Source organism: Odocoileus virginianus, chromosome 18 (genome assembly GCF_023699985.2).
Source record: "Odocoileus virginianus isolate 20LAN1187 ecotype Illinois chromosome 18, Ovbor_1.2, whole genome shotgun sequence".
Classification (NCBI taxonomy): domain Eukaryota; kingdom Metazoa; phylum Chordata; class Mammalia; order Artiodactyla; family Cervidae; genus Odocoileus; species Odocoileus virginianus.
In genome coordinates, this window is record NC_069691.1 from 31,981,745 (window position 1) to 32,008,163 (window position 26,419).

The following is a 26,419-nucleotide window of genomic DNA, read 5'->3' on the forward strand; positions in this document are numbered from 1 at the left end:
TGGAGAAGCACATAGCTTAGTTGCGCCTGCGCAGACTGATGATCCCTCACCTGTTTCTTATCTCCAATTACCTCTCCATGCTCCCCACACCGCAGCTTTACCCAGAGCCGTCTCCAGCCCGTGGCCTTTGGGGAGGTGGATGTGAGATTTGTTCTCCCATCTCTTCGCCTGGCTGCCTCGTGAATAAACTCTTTCTCTGCTGCAAATCTCTGTCTCGCCGTTTGGCTCGCTGCACCTCGGCAGTCGGACCCGGTTAGGTAACGAGATGATATTTCATTGCGGCTTTAATGTGCGTTTCCCTGATAATTAGCAATGTTGAACATCTTTTCATGTGCCTGTTGGCCCTTTTCATGTGTACTCGGGAAAAACGTGTGTTCAGATGTCTGTCCATTTTTTAGTCGAGTTGTTTGTTGTTGTTGAGTTGTATGAGTTCTTTTATGTTTTAGATATTGGCTGCTTCTACCAGGTATCCTAAAATGAAAATGGGCTGTGTTAAGTCTAGCCTCTTAATTCTGTTTTCCAAAAATTCCATTGTGTTCCTGTTTTCTCTATATAGAGAGGAGTATTTTTGTCATACATTATAGATTTTTATCAGTTTCTAGGTGTGTTTTAATTTCTCACCCTTATCCCAGGACTGTCTGTTTCCGGCTGCCTCTCTACCCTTTTATGCATTTCTGGCAATCTAGTGTAGCTCCACCATCATGTTATACCGCAATCACTGATTTATTTGTCTGTTTTCCTAGCATATGGAATTTACTGAGTAATCGATAAATGTTTATTGAATGATAAATGAATCAGTAAAAAAGTTGGCATCTGTTATCTTCTAAAAATTTACTTCAGTAATTCCTTAATGATAAGACATAAGATTTCATGGAGAGTTAATTTATTTTCTAGTTTATTTCTAGATTAAAATCAAGTGCCTGCAGTTAAATTTTCTTTGTGTTCCATATTAAGTTTTGAATTATAAGTACCTTGATGAGGAAAAAAGGACCAGGAGCTGCTGAGGCCCACTCCCCAGCACTGACACTTTGCTTTGTGCAGTCTTCTGTCTTGGGAAAGAAGAAACTGAAGGAAGAGAGTGTATTCTTAGAATCAGTCCCTTCTCACCTACTAAGTGGCAGATAGTCAGATGGTGTGTGTTGTATTATTTATTTAATCCTTTGCTATTCTGACAAAAAGTTGTCTTTTTACATCTAGAAAAGACTCTAATGCTGGTGTGATTTCTGTTTAAAAATAGGAAATAATTGTTACTGAGGAATAGAAGAAATTTTCTGTTTTTTGAATATGTGTATGTATGTGAAAGTGTACAAGAAATTTACAAAATATTTTAAAATTGATGTTTCTACTTTATGTAAAGCTTCCACATAAAAGGATTTAAAACCTGTGCACATTGGATCTAGGCTGTTTGGCCCACTATTGCTCTGTCATACGTGTTTTTTTTTTTTTTTTTTTTTTATATTTTAGAAGATAGATCTTGGGAAGAAAAAGAAATAGTTGTCAGCAAACGTTTTTCTTCTTTTAAAGATGGGTTAAAATTCCCATTTGTTTCTTGATCAAATATATTATTTGACTTCTCTTCTTTTAGAAATTTCAAGAAATTGCTGAAAAAAATATGGAAAAATTGAACCGTATTGAGAAGTCACACGAACAATTGGTGTTTGAAAATTCCCACTTCAAAAACTTGTTATCACAGACCAAAAGGGAAAAGACCTCCTTGCTGGCAGCCTGTGCATTGATGGCTGGCGCCTTCTATCCTCTCTACAGCCGATCATCTGCCTTATCTACACAGAGAGATTTTCTCCAGGAGCAGGTCAACACTTTTGAGTTGTTAAAATTGGAAGTTAGAACTCTAGCCCAGGCTTTGTCAACAGTAGAAGAAAAGAAGCCAGAGGAAGCCAAGATGAAGAAAAAAACATTCAAAGGATTGATACGTGTATTCCGGAAAGGTGTTATTGCAATTTTGGCAGCAAACAGGCTCAAAATTTTGGGCCAGTCGTGTGTCTCTCTTTTTACCTGGATGGAGAGTTTCAGAGAAGGCATAGGCGTGTTAGTGTGTACAGGAGAGCTCAAAGACAAGCATAAAGTTCCAAGTAAGATCATTTGGGTTTTAAAAATCTAAGTTGGATGTAAGTGACATCCAAAGTGAATATGTTGGCCTGTTATGCAAAGATTTTAAAAAATGATTTACAATGTCAAATCATGTAACATATCTACATATATAGGTATCAATAGAATTATATGTGTGTATGAATAACTGTATATCTATATGTAAGTTAGGTTTTGACTTTTGTTGTAAACATTAAAATATAAACAAGGTAGCAAGTATATGTAATTTCAACTTTGTATAGCTTTATTATATTTCAGTGTTCTTTTCACAGTAAATTGAAGAGTTTGTACAGTGATTTTTCAGTAAAGTCAATCCAGAAACTCTGCCCTGTTTAAAATTAATTAGTAGCATAAATTACTTTTGCTTCATTTGAGTTAGTATAAAATGATCAGAGTTAAAAATCTATTGATGAATAAAAATGGAACAAATGTGAGTTTACAGCAAACATTTTTTTGAATGCTTGACTATTCCTTTTTTTTTTTTAAATCGTGGTATGGTAACCCACTCCAGTGTTCTTGTCTGGAGAATCCCATGGACGGAGGATCCTGGTAGGTTACAGTCCCTGGGGTCGCAGAGAGTTGGGACACGACTGAGTGACTTCACAATGGTTGCTTTACAATGTTGTGTTACTTTCTTCTGTGAATTGGCTGTATGTATACATAAATCCTCTGCCTCTTGGGCTTCCCTCCTACCCACTGATCCCAGCAGTCTAGGTAACCACAGAGCGCTGAGCTGAGCTCCCTGCACTGTACAGCGGGTTCCCACCAGCTAACTGTTTGGCACATCAGTCCGTTCAGTTCAGTCGCTCAGTCATGTCCCACTCTTTGCGACCCCATGGACTGCAGCATGCCAGGCCTCCCTGTCCATCACCAACTCCCGGAGTTTACTCAAACTCAGGTCCGTTGAGTCGGTGATGCCATCCAACCATTTCATCCTCTGTGTCTACTTCTCCTCCCGCCTTCAATCTTTCTCAGCATCAGGGTCTTTTCAAATGAGTTAGCTCTTTGCATCAGGTGGCCAAAAGATTGGAGTTTCAGCTTCAGCATCAGTCCTTCCAATGAATATTCAGGACTGATTTCCTTTAGGATGGACTGGTTGGATCTCCTTGCTGTCCAAGGGACTCTCAAGAGTCTTCTCCAACACCACAGTTCAAAAGCATCAATTCTTTGGTGCTCAGCTTTTTTTGTAGTCCAACTCTCACATCCATACATGACTACTGGGAAAACCATAGCTTTGACTAGATGGACCTTTGTTGGTAAAGTAATGTCTCTGCTTTTTAATATGCTGTCTATATTGATCATACTTTTTCTTCCAAGGAGCAAGCATCTTGGAACATATTTTGCACATAGTATTTTACACATAGTAGTGTCTATGTGTCAGTCCCAGAATGCGTGACTATTCTGAGTCAACAATTATTTCAATTTTTAACTTTTCAAAAGTAAGCTATTAAATAATATAAGTAGAACTAAAGAAAATTTTCTTCTCTTTTTTTATGATGTCAGTTACCATTACCATTATATATATAAATAGAGTCAATAAATCTAACATTTATTATAGACTTCTCCATACTAGGTGAAGTTCTATGTACAATTTTTATCTATTTCTTAAATAGCTAAACATTCCCATAATTTTTAAATGAATTTTAATACATTTTTGTAGCATTGCATAACGGTTTTTTTCTATTTTTGTAGAACATCAAAAGGAGCAGTTTCGTTGTTTGCAAGCTCTCAGTTGGCTCACCAGTACAGACCTTCTTGTTGCAATAATCAGTTCCATGGCTGAATTACAGGAAGCTATTAGTAAAACAGGTATGATTCCCTTTTTTTATGTCCTTGGAAAATACAAAAGTTAATGTCCAGAAATGCCTTTTGGTACAAATTCTGATAAACCTTCAAAGAAGAAAATGTATTTATCTTTCTTTTATTCAGATAGAGATGATTAAATCTATATTTAATGAAGTGGTGAATTAATGCAATTTTTGATGTATTATTTTGTCCTTATGGAGAAATGGTGAATACATCCACCTTTTTTTCCCCTGTAGGATCTGCTTTTCCTATGGAAAGCTCATCGTTAGCTTTTTTTATTAAGAATTGCTGGTAACATTCTTTCAAATGTTTTAGTCTTCCTTCTGTTTCTGGCTGTGAATTTTAGACAGTTGAATAATAAGTGAATCAGCAGAAAATTTTCCTCTCTCATATGGCAGTGTTTTTTTATTTTTTATTTTTGTTTAGTTGTGTGTGTGTGTGCGCTCAGTTGTGTCCAACTCTTGGCGACCCTATGGACTGTAGTCCACCAGGCTCTGCTGACAGTGGCGTTTTTCAGGCAAGAATACTGGAGTGGGTTGCCCTTTCCTCCTCCAGGGGATCTTTCTGACCCAGGATTGAACCCGTGTCTCTTGTGTCTCCTGTACTGGCAAGCGGATTCTTTACCACTGCACCACCTAGAGTTAATTTGAATAGTCTGCTCTTTTCCACTAGATGAAACCACCAATAACCAGCAATTTCCAACGGTCTAAAATTCAAGTGTATTTTCTTGTGACAGATTGCATGACTTGTTTGTGTGAAAGTTTCAATGAAAACTGATTTCTCTGCACTAAAAGAGTAACATACAGTTACCTACTGCTTAAGCTATGTCATTGGACTAATTATGGTCATTTCAGTCACATTAATGGCAAAAAAAAGAAGTATAGCAGAGTTGTTAATACTTGACTGTGTAATAAAATATTTTAAGTATTAATGAAATAATTTGGGATTTATTTTAATTCTTTAAACAATTCTTCTGTGTAAATATAGATCATTTATTGTGATTTCAAACTTCTAAACCTAGGCTCCTGTAGTACAAAACTTACGATTCAAAGATTATTTTTAGATTTTTCCATAAATGTTGGTAAGAAATATGCATATTTTAATATATTGGCTAAACCTCAACACACTGGATTTGGAGTCTGAAATAAAAGTGTACATAAATATATTTTAAGAATGTTGGTAGCAATAAGTATAGGTAAGAACTATCAAGTGGAAGGTAGACCAAGAATAGTGTTTGTAAGTGCATGCCTACTTTCAGGAACTAGCTGCCTTGGATGTTAGAACCTGGTATACCTCTAGCTGGAGGAAATAGCAAGTTCAAGAAAACTTATTTTAGGGAAGGTTTAATGTTGTTGGATAAAGAACACTACTTGGGGCCTTCCTTGGTGGCTCAGTGGTGGAGAATCTGCCTGCCAGTGCAGAAGACATGGGTTCGATCCCTGATCCGCAGGATCCCGCATGTCATGGAGCCTTTAGACCTGTGTGCCGCAACTGAGCCTGCGCTCTGGAGCCGGGGAGCTGCAGCTCCTGGGGCCCGCCTGCCCTCCAGCCTGTGCTTCGCAGCAAGAGACGCCGCTGCCATGGGGAGCCTGCGCACCACCGCTAGAGAGCGGCCCCCGCTCTCTGAAGCTAGAGGCCCACACAGCATCGAAGACCCAGCACAGCCAAAAGTTAAATAGATACATAAATTAACACTTTTTAAAAAGAACACTGCTTAGAGAAGAGAAAAATGAGGGTTGCTTAGAGAGGGAAAATAATAGGTGTATCAAAGTACTGAAGAATATTAGAAAGGATATGACCCAGGCAGATAATTGTTATTGAACTAGTACAAAAATTATCAATGTGAACCTTGATATTATATTCAGTCTTGCTAGTTATTAGTTGTGTGAAGTTGGGCAAGTTACTTAACTTTACCAGGCCTCGCAGTCTTTACCTATAAATGAAGATACTGCTGTCTTCCCAGTTGTTATGAGGAATTAATATGATAACGCTTGTTGAACATTTTGTATGGTACCTGGTATATAGCGGGTGTTAAAAAATTGTTCCCTTACCCCCTATCTCACCATGAAAGCAGCATCTCGTGTTAGTGAACATGAACACATGCATGTCTCCTGTATACATTTTTTAAACTGCTAATCACTAATTTTCTGTTCTAAAATTGCTTAAGTGCTTTATGCCGTGGAGGCAACATGGTGTAGGGTTAAGTATGTGTTCTTCCTGATTTTGAGTACTGACCATGCTCACCAAGTGACATGGGCAAGTTGTTGAAACCCTCTGTTGCTGTTTCTTTACTTGTAAAGAGGGAATAGGATTACTTTTCTCAGAATTGTTTAGAGGACTAAATGAGTTAATTTGTAAAGCACTTACTTGTCTTTGTTTTCTATTTTACTAACTTTTCTTAGTTCAAATATTGGTCTTTATTTAGATTTATTGCATTAATGAAATAATAATGAAATTTCATAAAAATGTAAATTTCAGTTGAAAATACATTAGTTTATCTTAAAATTTCAAGGCCATTTACACATCCCTTACAGTTCCAATTGTTAAAACATGGTTTTGTTATAAATTTGTATACATATAAGGATTAAGAAAACATTTCTCTCAATCCACTTACCCTTCCTTTCTCCCTTCCGTCTCTTGGAGTTCCCACCCACTCATCCATCCATTAACAGACTGATAAGTGATATAAATGATATCATAGGCTTCATGCTTTTTAATGTCTTCATTTAAAAATTATTTTGAAACGGCCTCAGACTTATGGAAAAGTTGCAGGTACACACAGAGAATTATATTGGCTTCATGGTTTGCAAGCAAGTTGCTCACATGCTATTCCATTATTTATTTCTGGTAATATTCTTCTAGAGAGTGATTGTGATATCTGGGTAATATATATTAGTTGGACGTTCTATCATCTGTTTAACCAATTTACAGTAGGATGTTTTCATCCTAGGCCAGGTGTCAAGAATATCAGTTCAGCTTTGATTTGTAATCGATTTTTTGTCCCTTGGATCATCTAATACTGTGAGTTGTACCTTGATTCTTTCATCCATGTGGGAAACTGAAATGGTAGAATCTTGGGAAAGTCTACTTAGGACATGTGAAAATTTGGAAATCAAAGAGAATATTGCTTAGAACTCTTTTTCTTCTCTGTTCCCTCTTTATTTTTCCTTTTGAAGAACGTGCTAAAAATTTAAATCGTATTACTTGTCAGGACTATGTACTGATGGCATCACTGTCACTTTTTTATTTACAATATTGTGTTAGTTTCTGGTACATAGCAAAGTGATTCATATATATATATACACACACATATATACTCTTTCATATTCTTTTTTTTTAGTGTTTATTATAGAATATTGAGTATAGTTCTTTGTGCTATAAAGTAGATCTTTGTTGTTTCTCTCTTTTATATAGTAGTTCATATCTGGGTTTCCCTGGTAGTTCAGTTGGTACAAAAATCACCTGTAATGCTGGAGACCTGGGTTCGATCCCTGGATTGGGAAGATCCCCTGGAGAAGGGAACAGCTACCCACTCCAGTATTCTGGCCTGGAGAATTCCATGGACAGATAGTCCATGGGGTCGCAAAGAATAGGACATGACTGATACCTGCCTATCCAAAACTCCTAGTTTATCCCTCCCCCTTCCCCTTTACTAACCATAAGTTTGTTTTCTATGTCAGTTAGTCTGTTTCTGTTGTGCAAATAAGTTCATTTGTATCGTATTTTAGATTCCACATATAAGCGATATCGTATATTTGAGTTTCTGACTTACTTAGTATGGCAGTCTCTAGCTCCTTTCGTGTTGTGGCAAATGGCATTACTTCATTCATTTTCACTTGTTTTCTTTTTAGCTCCAGGAAAGCTAGTACCTGTATGGCAATACCAAGTAGTAACTTCTAATATATTAAATAGTAGCTATTGCTTCTCCTGTTATCTTTGTTCAAAGCTTAAATATATCAGTACAATACTCTTTTAGAAAGTTAGGTGCTTATCTTTTTTAGAGTGAATTCTGAATTAAACTATTAACTGTTTGGGAGAGAAAATTAAACATGTTCGATATATAATAGAATATTGATTAGGAACCTGGATTCTAAATTTGAATCTGGGTTCCACTGCTTACTACATGTGTGCCATTGGGAAAATCATTTCATCCTTTTTCATTCTCACTATCTGTATCTGTAAAATTTGGCCAAGGAAAGTTCCTAGCTCATAGTTATTCGGAGTAAATGCATCTTTCCAAGTCCCTTGTATATATCATTTTCCAATAAATGTCATTTTATCTCTTTTTTGTATCCTGATGTCTCAGTGGAACCTCTGTATTACTGTATACCTTTTCATGAAGCTGCAAGTTCAACAATGGTGACTTGAATTCACTACTCAGAAAGTGAGGTGATGCTAAAGGTAGTTGGCCCTGCTGCCTTCTTAAACTTTGACAGTGTATTTATAGGCAGTGGGCAAAGACCCCGATTTCCATGTTGTCTCTGTAAATACTGGACAGGTGGCAACCTTCTTGCCTTCATTAAAGTGTTTGCCCACTTGAGATAAATTACCTCTTTCAGGTATCCAAATGGTGTGCCTGCAAGAGATCATTTACCTCAAACAGGGGAGAATGTTACTTCCACTGAAGAGCTAGGATATCAATCATTATAGGAATGGACTGAAGAACCCTATAGATAGCTCAACTTTTTAATGTAACTTGTTCACATTGAATTTCTCAACATAGAAACAAATGTGCTGATTTGCTCTGAAACATCTCTGAATAAATACAGGTGTAGCTGATGATGAATAGAATGTTCATGCATTTTGTTGTACATTTCAATGGTAAGTGAATCTTGATTATCTAGAAGATAGCTGACTCAGATATACATGCCCCTGCTATCACTACTCACAGCTCTGTTCTGTTGTATACTTTAAGTTAACTTTGTAGAGGTCATGGCAGCTCTTCCACTCAAAACTCAGAAATCTAGGCTGTATTTGGCACAATATTGAGGTTTCATATTAGGAAGTTCAAAGCGGCAAGTAAAGATATTTGTATTAGCAAGTAGTTATTGGTTTATATTTTAAAACTTAAAGACTTTATTGAATCCTAACAAAGAGTACAAAGAGACGTGTCACTCGAAGTGTGGCTATGGACCAGCAGCCTCAGCATTAACAGTGATATGCTACAAGTGCAATGTCATGCCAGAATCTGCGTTCTAAAAAGATGGTCTATATACACAGTAAAGTGTGAGAAGAGGTAATTTACAGAATTTTGTTATACACCTAATGTCATTCATATCTCAAACAAGTACAGTCTGACCAGGGATCATTTTTAACTCTTGAGCTACGCGTGTCTCCTTTGAAGGAAGCCACATTTAACTTACCGACTTGTATTTTGTGGCTTTAAAAATGATTATGTTTGCCTTTTCCCATATTTTTCAAACATTTTGAGAATTTTCAAGCTTACAGAAAATTTGAAAGGATTTTATGATGAACAGTTATTTTATTTTCTTATGTTAAAATTTATTTGCCTGTCATTTTTAAGAACACTTTTGAATGAATAATTGATCTTTGGAAGTGTTCGTGACCATGTCAAATTCCAGTGTCACATGTCCATAGAGTATATTTACTAGTTAAAATAATTTACAAGGTCAAAATTATTTTAAGAAACATATATGAAGCTTTAACATATTTGCAACTTATAGATCGTTTGTGGAAACTTTTAGGAGCCATAGAAAATTTGATTGAATATCCAGATACTATCTAACAAAGCAGCACAATTGTTTTTTAAGATTTTTTTGTAAAAGAATTAAAGAAAAAATTTCCTCTCAGATCTGTTCTAAAGTAATACATGTATGTTAAAAATATTTTTAACCCCGACCTTGCTCCAGAGAAAAGTTATGGCAGCTTACAGGTGTTTATAAAATATCACTTTAAGTAAAGATAGCTTCTATAACCCCTCTCTGAGGGTATGATTATTATTTGTGTGTACTTCCTTCAAGTTCTATTTCAATATGACCAGATCATCCTATGTACCATTTTTGTTGCTCGTTTTTCATCACTTATTTTCAATGACTAATAATCGTATAATCTCATTGGCTATTGTAAGGGTTGAAATGAGTTATTGCATGCTGGTGGTGCTTGGTTTGTCGTGTAGGTCTTTGTATCAACAGCAGTAGTAGTCTTCATTTCTTACTTTATGAATCAGCTCTTTAGCTTGGTATACAAAACCCTTCTTGATCTGATTCTCATTTTTTGTATAGTTTCACCTCTCTGCACTCTCATTCATAAACCTACAGTTCAGCTAAACTGAGTTGCTTGCTGTTGCCCAGATATAGGATGCTCTGTTATGTCTCCAAACATACAGAGCAAACTATTTTTTTTTTTTGCTACTAGCCCCTAAGAGGAATTTCTTACATGTATTATCATATTGGAGATATTGAATAACACCACAGTTCATATCTTTAAAAGCTGCTTCATGAAGATACAGAAGTTTTTTCCTCGCTAGTGTTACTTACACTCATCTTCAGTGAAAACTGAGAGCATATTATAATAGTTTTTAGAGTGGAGTAGTCCAGGTATGTAGCTTTCTTATTGTTTAAGCTGATGGAAAAGTCGAGGCTCAAGGGTGCATATTTATGATTGAGTAGTACATTTATTAGATAAGGTGTGTCAGTTGCTCAGTCATGTCTTACTCTTCATGACCCCATGGACTATAGCCCACCATCCTCCTCTGTCCACAGAACTCCAGAATACTGCAGTGGGTAGCCATTCCATTCTTCCAGGGGATCTTCCCGACACAGGGACTGAACCTGAGTCTCCTGAATTGTGCACAGATTCTTTAATCTGGGGTTCACAGAACCTTTCTCGAAATGGTCCATGGATAGAATTCAGAGGGGGAGTATTGATGGACATGAATGAAAAATAATTACATCGTGGTTTACTAACCATTCATGAACTTCAGCATTTCCTTCAGTTATGCATGGTGATGACAGACTGTGATAATATTAACAGCATGGTGACTTAGTTACTAATTAAAATCACAGCTATTTAGAAATTATAGTTGTTACAACTATCTCTAGATATTGTTTATGCCCATCTTTTGGTGATCAGTAATAGATTATCCCACACATGGTTTGTTATCAGTCTTCTATGTATAGCTGGATACTGATGCAGGGCAGCTGACCGCATATGAGGACAGCACTACACCTAGTAGACGCTCCATCCAGTGGAGCGTCTGTGTTCTTCATTCTATGTTGCTTTCCAGTACTCCCTAAGTAAAAAATTCTGTTACTTCTTTGAAAGAGCAACCCGTAAGCACCTGGAGACAGTTCAGAACTCCTTCAAAAGTGTTAAGTTCCTTCTGTCTTTATAGCATCTAATGCGAATCATAGATTCACAATCTTTTTAACTTTTTGATGTAAGTCTATTGAATAGATTGACTTAGCCAAAGAGGAACTCACTGAATTTTGAACAAAAACTTTCCACAATAGATTTTTAAAAAATTTTCATTTAAGTATAGTTGATTTTACAGTGTTATATTAGTTTCAGATTTATAGCAAATAGATTCAGTTATACATATATATATTACTTATCAGATTTCTTTCCTTATAGATTACTACAAAATACTGAGTTTAGTTCCTTGTGCTATACAGTTAGTCACTGTTGGTTATCTATTTTATATATAGTAGTGTATACATATTAAGAATTTGAAAGCCTTGGTGTATTCTAATGTTTTTTTGAGAAATGCCTACCTCTGCCTTGTAAAGTGAACTATAGGAACTTTAATTACATTTGTAGCAGTATATACTGTGGGTTAGGATTTTCATCACTTCTAGATGTTAAAAAAAATTGATGCGAGCCTGACATGTTTAATGCCTTCATAAAGATCAGCTCATAGGTCAAGGTTCTTAGTGTGGCTAAGCAACAACTTTCACATGCTAATTTAAAAATATTAATTTTAATTAGTTTGATATATTAATTTTAAATATATAATGCACATAATATTTATAACTATATAATTATAATATAGTTATAAATATATAAAACTCATATAAATATATAAATTATATTTAAATATATAAACATATTTATACTATATTTATATAATATATTTATAATATATAATTACAGTATATAATGCATTATAAATATATTATCTTATATCTAATACATTCAGTTCAGTCATTCAGTCATTCAGTTGTGTCTGACTCTATGTGACCCCACGTCCTGCAGCACGCCAGGCTTCCCTGTCCATCACCAACTCCCGGAGTCTACTCAAACTCATGTCCATTGCATTTGTAATGCCATCCAACCATCTCATCCTCTGTCATCCCCTTCTCTTCCCACCTTCAGTCATTCCCAGCATCAGGATCTTTTCCAGTTTGTCAGTTCTTTGCATAAGGTGACAAAAGTATTGGAGTTTCAGCTTCAGCATCAGTCCTTCCAATGAATATTCAGGACTGATTTCCTTTAGGATTGACAGGTTGGATCTCATGAACCTTAAAATTGTTTGATAAGTGCATTTTAATAAAATTTGCTTTCATTGTAATTCTATATATTTTGAATTAACATGTTTAAAAGTATTATAAGAAGGGGATCCGTAGGTTTTATCAGGCCACCAAAGGTGTATATGGGACAAACATGACCAATAACCCCCTGCTTTTGATAATCATCCCCCTCGATAGCATCTGTCTAAGTCAAGGTATGTTTTGAGTACTCCTGTTATTGGTCATTTATATCTATAGTATTATTTATAAATAACACTTATAGAAACAAGAGCATCTCCACATTGCTTAGCACAGTATCTTCATACATATGAGTTGCTCTATCACTAGCTGTTTAATGAATGAATGTGCTTTTTTTTTTTTAAAGCTTTATTTATTTTAGTTGCACCTTGTGGCATGTGGGCTGTTAGTTCTTCAACCAGGGATCAAACCTGTACCCCATGCAGTGGAAGTGTGGAGTCTTAACCGCTGGACCACTGGGGAAGTCCCAGTATACAGTGCTTTTTAAAATATTTGTGTTATTTCTATAAAAGTGTTTATGCATGGCATAAAAACTTGACACAGTATAGAAACTTGCACAGAAGAAATAAAAATCACCCAAAAGGCTATCCCTATCATTCTTAACACTTTAATGATTTCTACAAATCTTCCAGACATGTGTATAAACATATAAACACACCAATACATGCAGTTTTATATGAGGAAATCATATAATCATGTCTCATTATAATTTTTTTCTACTCACTGGATAATAGATTTCTTTCTATGTCAGTAAGATAAGTGTACTTCATTATTTATATCTGATCACATAATACTCCAGAATTCTTGCCTGGAGAATTCCATGAACAGAGGAGCCTGGTGGGCTACAGTCCTTGGGGGTCACAAAGAGTTGAACATGATTCAGCGACTAACACTTTCACTTTTTCCTTATTTTGTTGTTTATATGCATATAGTTGACTCTGAGAATTCCCTATTGATGGATATTGACTTTTTTCATATTTTTTATTATTTTAAGTAATATTATAATAAACTATGCTGTGATTAGCATATTCATAAATAAAAGCATTTTATACTTGTGCAATTATTGCCTTGGCGAAGTCCTAAGAAATGAGTTTGCATATTTTACATTTGGAAATTATAGTCAGTCTTCCTTTCATAAAAGTTTCTTTGCATTACACTTCCATGAACAGTACTTAGAATTCTGATTTTCACATTGTATCTTTGGCACACAAAGTTTTGACAGTCTTTTTCATCTTTATCAATTTGAAAGAGGAAAGAAAGCTCTATATTATTCCTTATTTATAATTTTGATTGTTAGGTTGCATATCTTTTCATTTGTTCTATACCCATTCATATTATTTTACAGATAACTCATTATGTTCATATATGGGGATGTGTATTTGTTTCATATAGAATTATAAGAACTCCTTGTATATCATGCATATTAGCATTAAGACTACTGGTTGAAACAATTCTCTATGAATTTGTTTTGGGATATTAACCTTAGTCATGCAATATTGCCCCTTCTATTGGAAAAGGTAATTTCAGAAGGTAGAGTCTTCTTCTTTCTTGAGTTAGATAGGGGAAAAGTGATTAACAAATGTATTTAGTGTAAACAAGAATTTGTTAAATGTATCAAGTCAAACATTTTAAGCAGTCTAGACAGGTTTAGACATAAGGAATTTCACTGACTTTATTTTCCCCCTTATTTCTGTATCATTACACAAATAGTTCTACAACTATGTCACTAGAGGATCTTTTTGTTTCTTCACTTGTTTAATATTGAATTAATTGTACTCTATACTGTATGATGTGAAGTAAATTATAAAAACACTTCTTATTCATCAAAGCATAAATTGCTTAATATGCTTTCTGTAATTCATCGAAAGTAGCTGTCAGAAACTTGGAGTGCATGCCTCTTTCCCACTTCTTATAAATTTAGAAGAATGCCTTGTGAAATTATTTTGCCACTTCATTTCACCTCTCAGAGTGGTTAGTGTCTATACAGTACATTGCTGTGATATAGGAAAAAAAAGCCCTACCATTCATTAAAATTTAATTATAGTTGATTTTTCTTCTAAAGGATAAAAGGTTTATTACCTTTGTATTCCTGAAAATTTCTTATAACAATGAGCCTTTATCTCGTCTATTTAGAAAGAATAACTTTTGACATACTATAAAAGCTAATAATGTTAATCATCTTCTCTTGGTATCGTTGAATGCATTCTTGTATTCAACATTATTGCAGCTACTATAGAAGCAAAAAGAAGTATAACTTAATCCAACAAACCTGTTAAAAATACCTATATATGCTAGACTGGCACTGTAAAGACAAAAAAAGTTTACTAGATGAAAATAATCAAGGAGTTGCAAGCTTGCTGGAGAAACAGGGAGTACACATATAGACATCAGAATTGATGTGTTATATTGAATGTTAATAAATTTTACTGTTTATTCAATTATTTAACCTGTTAAATACATCCTGTAGTTTTGTAACTCTTTACAATGTTCTGCATTATGTGTTTATTCTACATAAACCTACTAAATTTTTTTATTCATTATTTGTTTAAGGAATCTGTTATGAAAAGGACTGTGTATTGTAATTATACTTTGTGCCTTCTGCTCATGGGTTTCTCAGAGAACATATTTATGACAGAGGACATATTTTAAATTTACTTTTCCTTATATTCTTAGAAGCCAAAGCTTCAACAGCTGAAAGAAATCAGTTCTACATGGAGGATGTTTTATCCATGTAGATGTTTTATAAGAGTTTTGTACTTTTATCCAATTAACAATTTCTAGTTTACATGTAACTTCTGAGCAGTGTGGTTCTCTGGTTCGAACTGCTGCATAAATTTAGAAATTCATCTTTCCTTTCGTAAACTGAGGAATAAAGAAAGAAAACAGGCTCAAATTTTTGAGCAGAGGGCTTCCGTGATCTGACAGTTTCTGACAGAAAACCACGGACGGATCAGCTTCTCACTCACTGCTTCTCTTCAGTGTCCACCATGTGTGTTCTTAGAATCGTGAGACACTTTTCTCTTGGAGAAAACTGGCCAGACACTCTCTTTGCTCTTCTGACGTGTAGACAAGGTTTAAATTAACTTGAAACAGCGGAGGAGCTTGGAATGCAGAGTGGTATACTACTTTATTTAAACAGTTGCTTCATGTTTGTCATTTTACATGGGTAGTATCGTAAGACAAGTAATGACAGATGAAGACCCGCCTAGCAGAGGGAAAACTAAATTACACGACTTTTATTAAGGCCTAAATAAACCTATTAACCATTATCTGGAATACCAATTAGTAGAAAGAACACTGACAATTTTATTTATCAACATTAAACACAATTATTAATTACAGACCTGATGAATCTAGCAGCTAGCAGGCCATGTTGGATATGCTGGGACCTTAAGTCCATTATACGAGAGGAATGATTACCAAAATCCTCTGGGAAGATGAGTAATTGTAGTTGTAAAATTTTAATTGCCTTGGAATAAGGCACATTATATTTTCTTTTCTGATAATATAAGTAGTGTGACGTTAAGGTAATAAGCTTCAGTAGCTATAAATAGAAAATGAATTTGTTAGGTTTTAAAACAAAAGATTGATGATGACTTTTTAGTGTCATAGTGTTCAGTGTGAAGGAATACTGTAAATACATGCAGATTTTCTTTAGATACATTATTTAGTAGGTGGGCTGTTCCTACTCAGTGAAAATTAATATCGGAGGGAGCTTCTTGAATGGATTGCTATCGGTTAATAGGAATTATATAATTGAGAAAATATTTTCATTATGTTGTGATTGCAGTATTGTGAAATGAACATGCGACAAGTCTCGTTTTTCTGTGCCTTTTTTCTTTTTCTTTTGAAGATCCAAATTCCAGAATTTGTGGACATTTACTTATAGGGGCAGCCAAGAATTCTTTTGCAAAACTCATGGATAAAATCAGTCTGGCAATGGACAGTATACCTTTGCACAGCAATAGGAGTATTACATATGTAGAAAAAGACTCCCTGGTTCAGAGGCTGGCCCGTGGACTTCATAAAGTAAACACACTGGCCCTGAAATATGGTCTGCAAGTCCATGTGCCCGTTTTGGTATGTATGCAATTTCATTAAATAGGGATTTTAGAACTTGTAAATTTAATTCAAAGTCAAGTTTATTTGTAGCTTAAATTAGTTGTACACAAGTGTGTGCAAATTCTTTTAGATTTCATGTAATCATTTAATATGGTAGATAAAAGCACCTCCAAATAAGTGTCAATAATATCAAAGTACAAATGTTCTGGAATGAGTTCTGAATTTACTGTTCTCTGTAAGTATACTGCAACAGAATTGTGTAAGAAGTAATTGATTATTACATTTTCTAGTCATCTAGATTCTTTCTTTCCTTCAGTTCATTTCATGTAAGGCAAGTTATTGATCACATAAAAAATAAAACTTTCACTTAAACAAGTTTTAGTAAGAGCTGGTATTGTTCTCTATGTATCCCAGGTTACATTTAATTTGGTAAAATGGTCCTTGCTGTGGATTTCTTAGACAATCTGTAGTTACTTCTTGTAAAATTGCTCTTGTTTGACAACAGAAAAGCACAGCATCATTACAGAAGCAAATATTTGGATTTACACAAAGGCTGCATGCAGCAGAAGTGGAGCGTCGCTCACTGCGCTTAGAGGTCACAGAACTGAAACGGAATGTGAATGAAATGAAGAAGGAGCTTGACAAAGCCCAGGGTCTCCAAATGCAATTAAATGAATTTAAGCAGTCTGTAAGTATATATGATTTTTAAAGCCATTGCTTCAGTAAGCGCTTCTCTGATATTAAATATATATTGTATACATATAATATGTATATAAAATGTCAGAGAGCAAATGTATATTTGTTTTTATTAATTTTTTATATTTTTCAGATTAGTCCCCTCAATAGAATTTCTTTAGAACACTTCCCTTCTAAAATGCCCTAACAATACACTTCAAACTTGCTAAGTGACTAGAACTTAAATGTTCTCATCACAAAATGAAGTAATTATGTGACTTGATAGAGTAGCTAATGGTGCAGTGGTAATTGTTTTGCAGTTTAGAAGTGTTTCAAATCAATATGTCATACATCCTAAACTTAAGCAATGTTATATGTTAATTAAATAAAAAGCACAGAATCATTAGAATCATCTCAGTAAAGAAAACTGAAAAAAAAAAAAATAGTTAACATCAGATGCTTAAAGGAGTACTGATTGTCTGTCAGCAGAGCTCATAGCCCTGTTAAAACATGACTGTGACTGAAACATAGGAAATGATACTGCTATAGCAAATAAACGTTAGTTGAATAACTTGTTTGCAGAAAATGCAAAGAATGTGCACCAAGAAATGTTTAGTGTGAATTACTTTCACTGAAGTGTACAAACAAAAATAGGATTAATTGAAGTAATAATTGAAGGAATGAGATAAATAATTTTTCTATTTGACATACAATTATGTAGTATAACATTGTGATGATTTCTAACATTTTATGATCAATTTACTATCATGTATCAGGTACTGACCCTAACTGATTCAGTTAGTCCTCTCATGTCAACAATAGTTCAATAGTACTTTTATCCTTTTTTTTTTTTTAAACAGGTGAACGATGTAGGATACAGAACAGCTAAGTAACTTGCTCTAAGTCACACAGTTAGTATGTGAAAATTATGGGATTTGAAGCTCATAATTCTGACTCTAAAACTCAAACTTTTAACTACTTCACTATAGTGGTTAATGTTCATATCCAGCTATATTAATAAAGGATTATTATATTCAAAAGTATAAATGGCAAAATGATGTTATTTTCCTCTTAAAAAATTGGGGAATGTGTCTCAAATCATCATCTTTCATTTAATTCAGTCCAAGTGGGTAGGAGGCAAACAGAATAGTTTCTTCAACTTAGGCTAAAATTGTAACCTAAAGGGATACATCCTACCTGCTGAAAGTGTTTCAGTACTTGTATTATTTTGGAATACCATGTTCATCTACTGACACTTGTTCTTTAAAAGCTAACTCCCATTATCTTTTTCTTTTTTAGATTTTCTTAGCTCCATACAACTGCTTCCACATACTATCTCTTTCTTATTCTGCATTGCTATACTTGTTTGACCCTATTTATTCACAGAAGAGTGAACAGAATTGAGCCAATCTCTGGGAGGGATATGTGGACAACAGAGGGGCTAAAGTTAGCTCAGTTTTTAGGTAAAGGAGGCATTTTGGAGGAATGGGAAGAAGTCCTGCAAAATGATGAAGACTGTCATTTATAGAGGCCAAGTGGAGTGTAAAGAGCAGAATGTTCTGATGGCAAGAAGCAATAATTTAGAACAGTGTGACAAGTAAATGGTTGAAGTACAAAAATATTTTTTCACAAGACCCAGAGAAGTACTGTGGCCTTAGGGAATAGAGGGATGTTAGAAAGTTGACACTTCAAATTCTTTTCAACTGAACAATGGAAGTTATCAGTATTAAATAGATGTATATACTCAGTGTGATGAAGAGACCTGCATGGTTTCTTTCAGTTTTCTACATATTTCTCAGGTTACCCATCATTTGTGAAACATTTCTGTTCTTTGTACTTCAAGATCTCGATGTCTCTTGCCATTTGTTGTAGCTAGTTTTCATTTGTTTACATGTTGTACACAGGAGATAATACAAGTATGTCCTGCCCTCAATTCCATACCCCTTAAGGGATGACCTCTGTCTAGACCTGTCAGTGATTCCAGAGCAGTCATAATATTGTAAATGCTGTATTGTATATTACAGTGCAGATTTTTATTGGCCAGTGTTTATAATGAATTCATATTCTTTTATTCAACAGATACCTACTGAATGCCAGACTCTCCTTTGTGTGGTGGGCTGGCAAACTAAAGGAGGTCTGTGCCCCTTGGAGCTCAGGTCCTTAAATGTGTGGTTGGTGGAAGGGTGTGGACAGGCAATAAAAAAGTGAATAACTATATGAGATGAATTTAGATAATGATAATGGTGTTGGAGAAAATACAAGAAGATAATGTGATAGTGTGAGTAGTGGTGGGAGTCGGAGAGGTATGGTGTGGTAAGGACTGTTCCCAAGAGAGGGTGGTTTGACCAGGGAAACCTGAATGGTAGCATAAACTGAACACAGGCTTTTAGGTAATATTTTAAAAGCATAGGAACTTGTTAAAAGCTTTAATTTTCACAATCATTATCTTTATAAAAAGTGCTCTTGTATCCAGATTTAAACCGAGTGTTATGGATTTACTTAGAACTTGAAATGCTTGTTGGTGTTCAGTTGCTAAGTCATATCTCTTTGTGACCCCATGGACTGCAGCACCCCAGGCTTCTCTGTCCTTCACTATCTCCCAGAGTTTGGTGATGCCATCCAACCATCTCATCCTCTGTTGCCTGCTTCTCCTCTTGCCCTCAATCTTTCCCAGCATCAGGGTCTTTTCCAATGAGCTGGCTCTTTGCATTAGGTGGCCAAAGTATTGGGGCTTCAGCTTCGGCATCAGTCCTTACTGAGATTTTATTGGACTAAAAATGATAACTTTGACAGTATAGTTGTTGTGCTTTAAAAACCTGAGTGATGGTTTTTATCTTGATTTAGGAAATTAAGAAAAATGAATTGTACTTTTGTCATGTGTCAGACATTTAGAGATGTTTGTATTCTCCTTATGTTAGGAAACAGAGTACTGAATATTAAACACTGCAGTTAACTTATGGTTAAATGTTTTTTTCTTTTTTTCAGAAATTGATCACCCATGAGAAGTTTGAAAGTGCATGTGAAGAACTGAATAACGCATTACTTCGGGAACAGCAGGCTCAAATGCTACTGAATGAGCAGGCACAGCAGCTACAGGAATTGAATTATAGACTTGAATTACATTCCAGTGAGGAAGCTGACAAAAACCAAACTCTTGGAGAAGCTGTTAAGGTAGGAAAACACCCTTTGCAGGAGTCCCTTCCTTCCTGCAGGTGAGTCTTTGAAGGAATCATGTCTATCTCTTGAATAGGGAAGTGATCCCGAGATACAAAATTTTATTCTGTGTGAGCTTATAAGGATGAAACAAGACGTGGCTCTGGGACTTTAATTCCAAACTTGAATTGAAAATGTAGAAGTAGACTTTGTTAGTTGGGAACCAAATAGAGATTTTTTTCCAGTAATAATTTTGTTCTTTAATTTATCTTCCTTATTTTCGCCTTTCTTTAGTTCTTTTTCTTGTTTTATGCCCTCCAAACATTGAAAATCCATGTGTCTTTTGGATTTGAAAGGTTTTGAGTCTCTCTGAATCTTATATTAAGGCTGTGTTTGAGGAGATTAGAAAGAGTTGTTCTCCTTGTCATTTGTTGGTGGGAAAGGTGTTTAGAGGGAAAAAAGAAGTTTTAATAAAATAATTGTCACTTAGAAAACTTCATTAATGGGTTTAGAACTGTTATATCTCTTGGAAATGTTGCCTGTAAATTGTAATAGAATTTTAGTTTATGATTATATTATTTGTGAAATTTTCACTAGTGAGATTATACACACTGGAATAGAACAACTAATTCCAGGAAAACCAACATAATGTAACACAGCCTACACGGTAGGTATTATGTATCATACCTAAATACAATAAGCAACTCAGAGTGGGTTATAATTAATTATAAAATTAATATATTTTTATTCTAACAGTCAACTACTAATATGAATGCTAAAAATAAAATAGGCAAAATTTGTTGAGAACTCACAATCCTTAATGGGATTATTCTCACTTTGTAGATAAGAAAACTGAGATATAAGGAGACACATAATTTGCACAATCATTAGTAAGTTATAGACCTAGGGATTCAGATTTTGCATCCATCTTCCTTACATTGACTGTATTACTGATAGGCAGCATACTTATGCTAGGCTCTGTACTGTGGTCTCTATATTGTGGTCTCTTTTTTTTAAAATTTTCTATATTGTGGTCTTGAATCATTTTGTTTCATTCTTAAACTACCTCCTGTGAAATTGGTACTGTTATTGTTACCATCTTTTTGATGAAATTGAAAGAGTTCAGTGGACTTGCTCAGGGTCTCCTGGCCCATAAATATTGAAACTGGTAGTTTTAAAAAAAAAAATTATTAAAAATCATTAACCTAATTTCTTAAGATCTAAGTTTATTTCAGTTCCCTATTCTTTATATATTTTTCTTTTTTGCCATTATAAGTAATTCTAAGATAAGCAAGCCTGCAGCTAAATCTTCTTACACATATTGTGATTATTTCCTTAGTATTAATTCCTAGGTAAAGAATTACTAGGTCTACAATGACATATGGGAGAAGGAAATGGAAACTTACTCCAGGATTCTTGCTTGGAGAATTCCATGGACAGAGGAGCCTGGTGGGCTACAGTCCATGGGATTGCAAACAGTTGGACATGACTGAGTGACTAAACACACACACACAATGACATATATTTTAAATTGTAAATATTATCAATTGACTTACAGCAAACTTTTAACATTCTCTCCTAAAATGCAGGTAAATTTCACTTTTTACTCAAGCTGGCTGTTATTGACTCTGTTAAAGCATTTTTTTTGTCAATTTGATCAATGTATCATTGTTACTAGAATTATATTTCTTTGATTACTCATCAAGTTGAATGTTTTTGTAAGTATATTGGCCACTGAACAACATTTTTATGTTCCATATCCCATTAATAGATAAAGTGATTAGCCATGCTTTGAAAAAGCATTTAACTCATATTGGAATCTTTTCTTTTTGAAATAGCTTATAATTATACAATTATAATTGTATACTATATTATAATTGTATACTATACCTTATATAATTTATATATATTTATACCTTATATATAATTTATATTTATACCTTATATACTATACCTTATAATTTATATTTTAATATAATATATATTATTAATGATATTATATTAATTATGCTATAATTTATATTTTTATATATTATGAATTATATAAGGTATAAATATATGTAAATTATATAAGGTATAGTATCTTCCAGCAGGTAAAAAGCTGTTGATATTAATTTCTTTAAAATACCAGTAGCTTAAATGAGGAGGGGAAGACCGAGGATAAGATGTCTGGATGGAATCACCGACTCGATGGACATGAGTTTGGGTAAACTCCGGGAGTTAGTGATGGACAGGGAGGCCTGGTATGCTGTGATTCATGGGGTCGCAAAGAGTCGGACACGACTGAACGACTGAACTGAACTGAAGTATTATTGTCAGGAGTGGAGAATTGTTTAATTACCGTCTCTTAATTAGAACTAGCAGGTGGTAATGTGAAAATGCTCTCTTGTGGGAGGCAGCATCGTTCAGTGGAAAAAGCGCTGGCCTTGGACAAGTATTTTCAATTTCAAATCCCAGTACTGTCACTTTGGCAAATAATTTAGGCTTTCTGAGCCTCAGTTTCCTCTTCTGCAAAATTATGGATAATGATACTAAAGTTATGGAATTTTTATGAGAATTAAGATACTGTTTGAAAAGTAAGTTTATGCTTGATAAATATTCGTTTGTGCTTTCCAATAACACTTAAATAGGTTTTTTGTGTGTCCTGTATATAAAACTTCTTTTAAAAAATAAACTATTGCTGCTGCTTCTTTATAAAAACAAAATAAGATCATGAATAGAAGATATGGAAAATTCAGAAAACAAGTTACTCATAACTTACCATTTAATAACACCACTGTTTACATTTTGCCATTTTGTTTATTATAGAAAGAAAAATGATTAAAGTTTTTATAAATCATACTTTGGGCTTGGTGCTCAGAATGGCCTTCCTTCATGATACAACTAGATTTTGGATAAAATACTTTATTATAGCAGTGCACTAAGGAGTAGTGGAAATCTCCAAGGACAAATACCAAACTCCAACAAAGCCCAGAGGGCAGAAATCAGAGTTGGCATTGTGAATGGTTTCTGGGCTTACCCTGCAGGTAAATTCCAAAACTAGTGCTGAAAAGAAAGTTAGCAAGTCCTCTCCGACTCTTGCGATCCCATGAACTGTAGCCTGCCAGGCTCCTCTGTCCATGGGATTCTCTAGACAAGAATACTGGAGTGGGTTGCCATTTCCTTCTCCCCTAGTGCTGGAAGAAGGAGACAAAGATTTAGACTCCCACAAGCAGCTGGACTGTGAATCCTTGATTCCCACATTAAGGAATTGCCTAATAACCTGAATGGGATAATCTCAGGTCAGTAATGTCTAAGTAGAAACCGAGATAAAACTTCCTCTAGAAGAAAGCTTGCCTAATTTAGTTTTTTTCAAGAGCTTCCACAGACTAAGCTCAACCAAGTAACTGGCTCTTAAATAGATACATTAGTCTTACTTTCAGCCACATTGCTAAATAACTTTGTAAATTCTATTAATACTTTGTCTGTACTTCCCAGAAAGGAATTTCTATGTAGTGTGTGTTAGTCACTCAGTCATGTTTGACTCTGTGACTTCATGGACTGTGGCCTGCTAGGCTTCTCTATCTGTGGGATTCTCCAGGCAAGAATATTGGAGTGGGTTGCCATTTCCTTCTCCAGGTGATCTTCTAAACCCAGGGATCGAACCTGGGTCTCCTGCATTGCAGGCAGATTCTTGACCATCTGAGCCACCAGGGAAGTCCCAATACTTTATCTGTACTTTCCAGAAAGGATTTTCTATGTAGACCATCATATTATTTGTTCTGTAGTACCAGTTTTGTTTCTCTGTTCCAAATCTTAATCCTTTATTTTCTCTTCCTTACTGCAATGGCTGGGATACAATGTTGAGAAGTAAAGGCAATTTTAAGAATTATTTCTTAAATTTCTTCATTAAGAAGTAAGTTTGGTATAGGTTGCTATGAATTGCTCTAAATTGATAATCCTTATCAGGTTAAAGGAGTTACCTTCCTAGATCATGGATAATTTTGAAAATCATGAATGGATATTGGATATTATGAATATATTTTATGCATCTATGGAGTGCAATGTTGGTTGATTGATTTAATCACTAAGTTGTGTCTGACTCTTATGACCCCATGGACTGTGCTCTGCCAGGATCCTCTGACCCTGGGATTTCCCAGGCAATAATACTGGAGTGGGTTGCCATTTCCTTCTGGGGGTGGGGGGTAGGGGAGGGTCTTCCTGACCCAGGGATCGAACCTTGGTCACCTACACTGCAGGTGAATTCTTAACTGCTGTGAATTGCTTTTACCTGTTTAAAGGTTCATAAACAATGAAAAATTAAAACCAAAGAAGAATAAGTGATGAGACTGTATGTGGCATACAAAGGCTAAAGTATTTCTTGTGTGCTGACCCCTGAATTACATTAAGTATTCTAATGTTAAAACAGCCTTGCATTCCTGAGGTAAACGCACGTTGGTTGTGATGATTTTTTTTTTAACTACTTTGCTACACTCAGTTTAAGATTTTTAACCTAGGACTCTTCAGTCTTTGTACCATGATCATGATCACCTTGTAATTTTTCTCTCTTATACTGTCCTTTTCACTTTTTGGTATCAGGGCTTCGCTATCATGAAAGGTTTCTTACTCCAAACATGTGGAGTAGAAACTTTTGGATAGAATATAACAAATGAATTATGGGATATATAGCCAAGCTTAAAACAAAGTGAGAAAAATGTTCATGTACTGGAAATAAAGAAGATATCCAAAAGCAAATGGTAAGAGGAGGTGAAGTCTAAATGGCTCATTGGGATGTGCAAACCTAACTGGAGACTGAAGTTAATAGTCATAGTGTTAGGGAAATCTAGGCTTCAAGCCCTGTGGACTAAAAAAGAGCTACCCACGAGAACCATAGGGTCTGGAAAGGCTGCCCTTCTAGGAAAATGCAGCCTGGAAAGCCCCTTCCTACTAGCTACAGGGGATTTGATTTTTACTCTAGATATGACTTCCCTGGTACCTCAGATGTTAAAGAATTTGCCGGCAATGCAGGAGACCCAGGTTCGATCCCTGGATTTGGAAGATCCCCTGGAGAATGGAATGGCAACCCACTCCAGTATTCTTGCTTGGGAAAATCCCATGGTCAGAGGAGCCTGACAGGCTACAGTCCACGGAGTTACAAAGAGTTGGACATGACTGAGAGACTCACACTTCATTTCTGGATGTGGGGTAGCAGAGAAGTCACATAGAAGCTAGAACCCCAGGCTGGATGTAGGGTCTTAGTATATCCTACTTTTATGTCCAAGGACTATTCAACTGAGGAATTATCTTTAGAATGGTCCAGTTCTTGTAGAACCAGTGTGATGTTTTAGAAGTAAGCAAAATATTCAGCAAGGATACTTCTATAACTCACAGAACACACAAAAGACTTTTATGGAAAATTCAGCATTACAAACCACGTTAAAGAAATGAGTTGTATATCAAATGAGAAAATTTACGTCTGAAGTTGTAGGAATACTTAAAGTATTGACAGATGTTTAAGTGTTTTTTAAATGCTTTAAGAAGTAAGACATGTTTCAATGCTGTTCTCTTGAAACATCCCACCCTCGCCTTCTCCCAGAGTCCACAAGTCTGTTCTATACATCTGAGTCTCTTTTTCTGTTTTGCATATAGGGTTATCGTTACCATCTTTCTAAATTCCATATATATGTGTTAGTATACTGTAATGGTCTTTATCTTTCTGGCTTACTTCGCTCTGTATAATGGGCTCCAGTTTCATCCATCTCATTAGAACTGATTCAAATGAATTCTTTTTAATGGCTGAGTAATATTCCATGGTGTATATGTACCACAGCTTCCTCATCCATTCGTCTGCTGATGGGCATCTGGGTTGCTTCCTTGTCCTGGCTATTATAAACAGTGCTGCGATGAACATTGGGGTGCACGTGTCTCTTTCAGATCTGGTTTCCTCGGTGTGTATGCCCAGAAGTGGGATTGCTGGGTCATATGGCAGTTCTATTTCCAGCTTTTTAAGAAATCTCCACACTGTTTTCCATAGTGGCTGTACTAATTTGCATTCCCACCAACAGTGTAAGAGGGTTCCCTTTTCTCCACACCCTCTCCAGCATTTATTGCTTGTAGACTTTTGGATAGCA

The 26,419-nt window shown here is 35.2% G+C and overlaps 1 protein-coding gene across 8 annotated transcripts in view; it reads left to right on the top strand.

Annotated features, from left to right (window-relative positions):
* The window catches only part of CCDC171 (coiled-coil domain containing 171), a 327,536-nt gene that overhangs the window by 136,754 nt on the left and 164,363 nt on the right, over positions 1–26,419 (top strand). For all 8 annotated transcript variants that reach the window (XR_011492812.1, XM_070480539.1, XM_070480537.1 and 5 more), the window contains 5 exons: positions 1,586–2,090; positions 3,799–3,915; positions 16,273–16,499; positions 16,987–17,169; positions 20,142–20,327. Coding sequence is in view for 7 of the 8 variants with exons in the window: in XM_070480539.1 (XP_070336640.1) it covers positions 1,586–2,090; positions 3,799–3,915; positions 16,273–16,499; positions 16,987–17,169; positions 20,142–20,327 (1,218 nt within the window). In the remaining variant the exon portion in view is untranslated. The remainder of the gene's footprint in view (positions 1–1,585; positions 2,091–3,798; positions 3,916–16,272; positions 16,500–16,986; positions 17,170–20,141; positions 20,328–26,419) is intronic.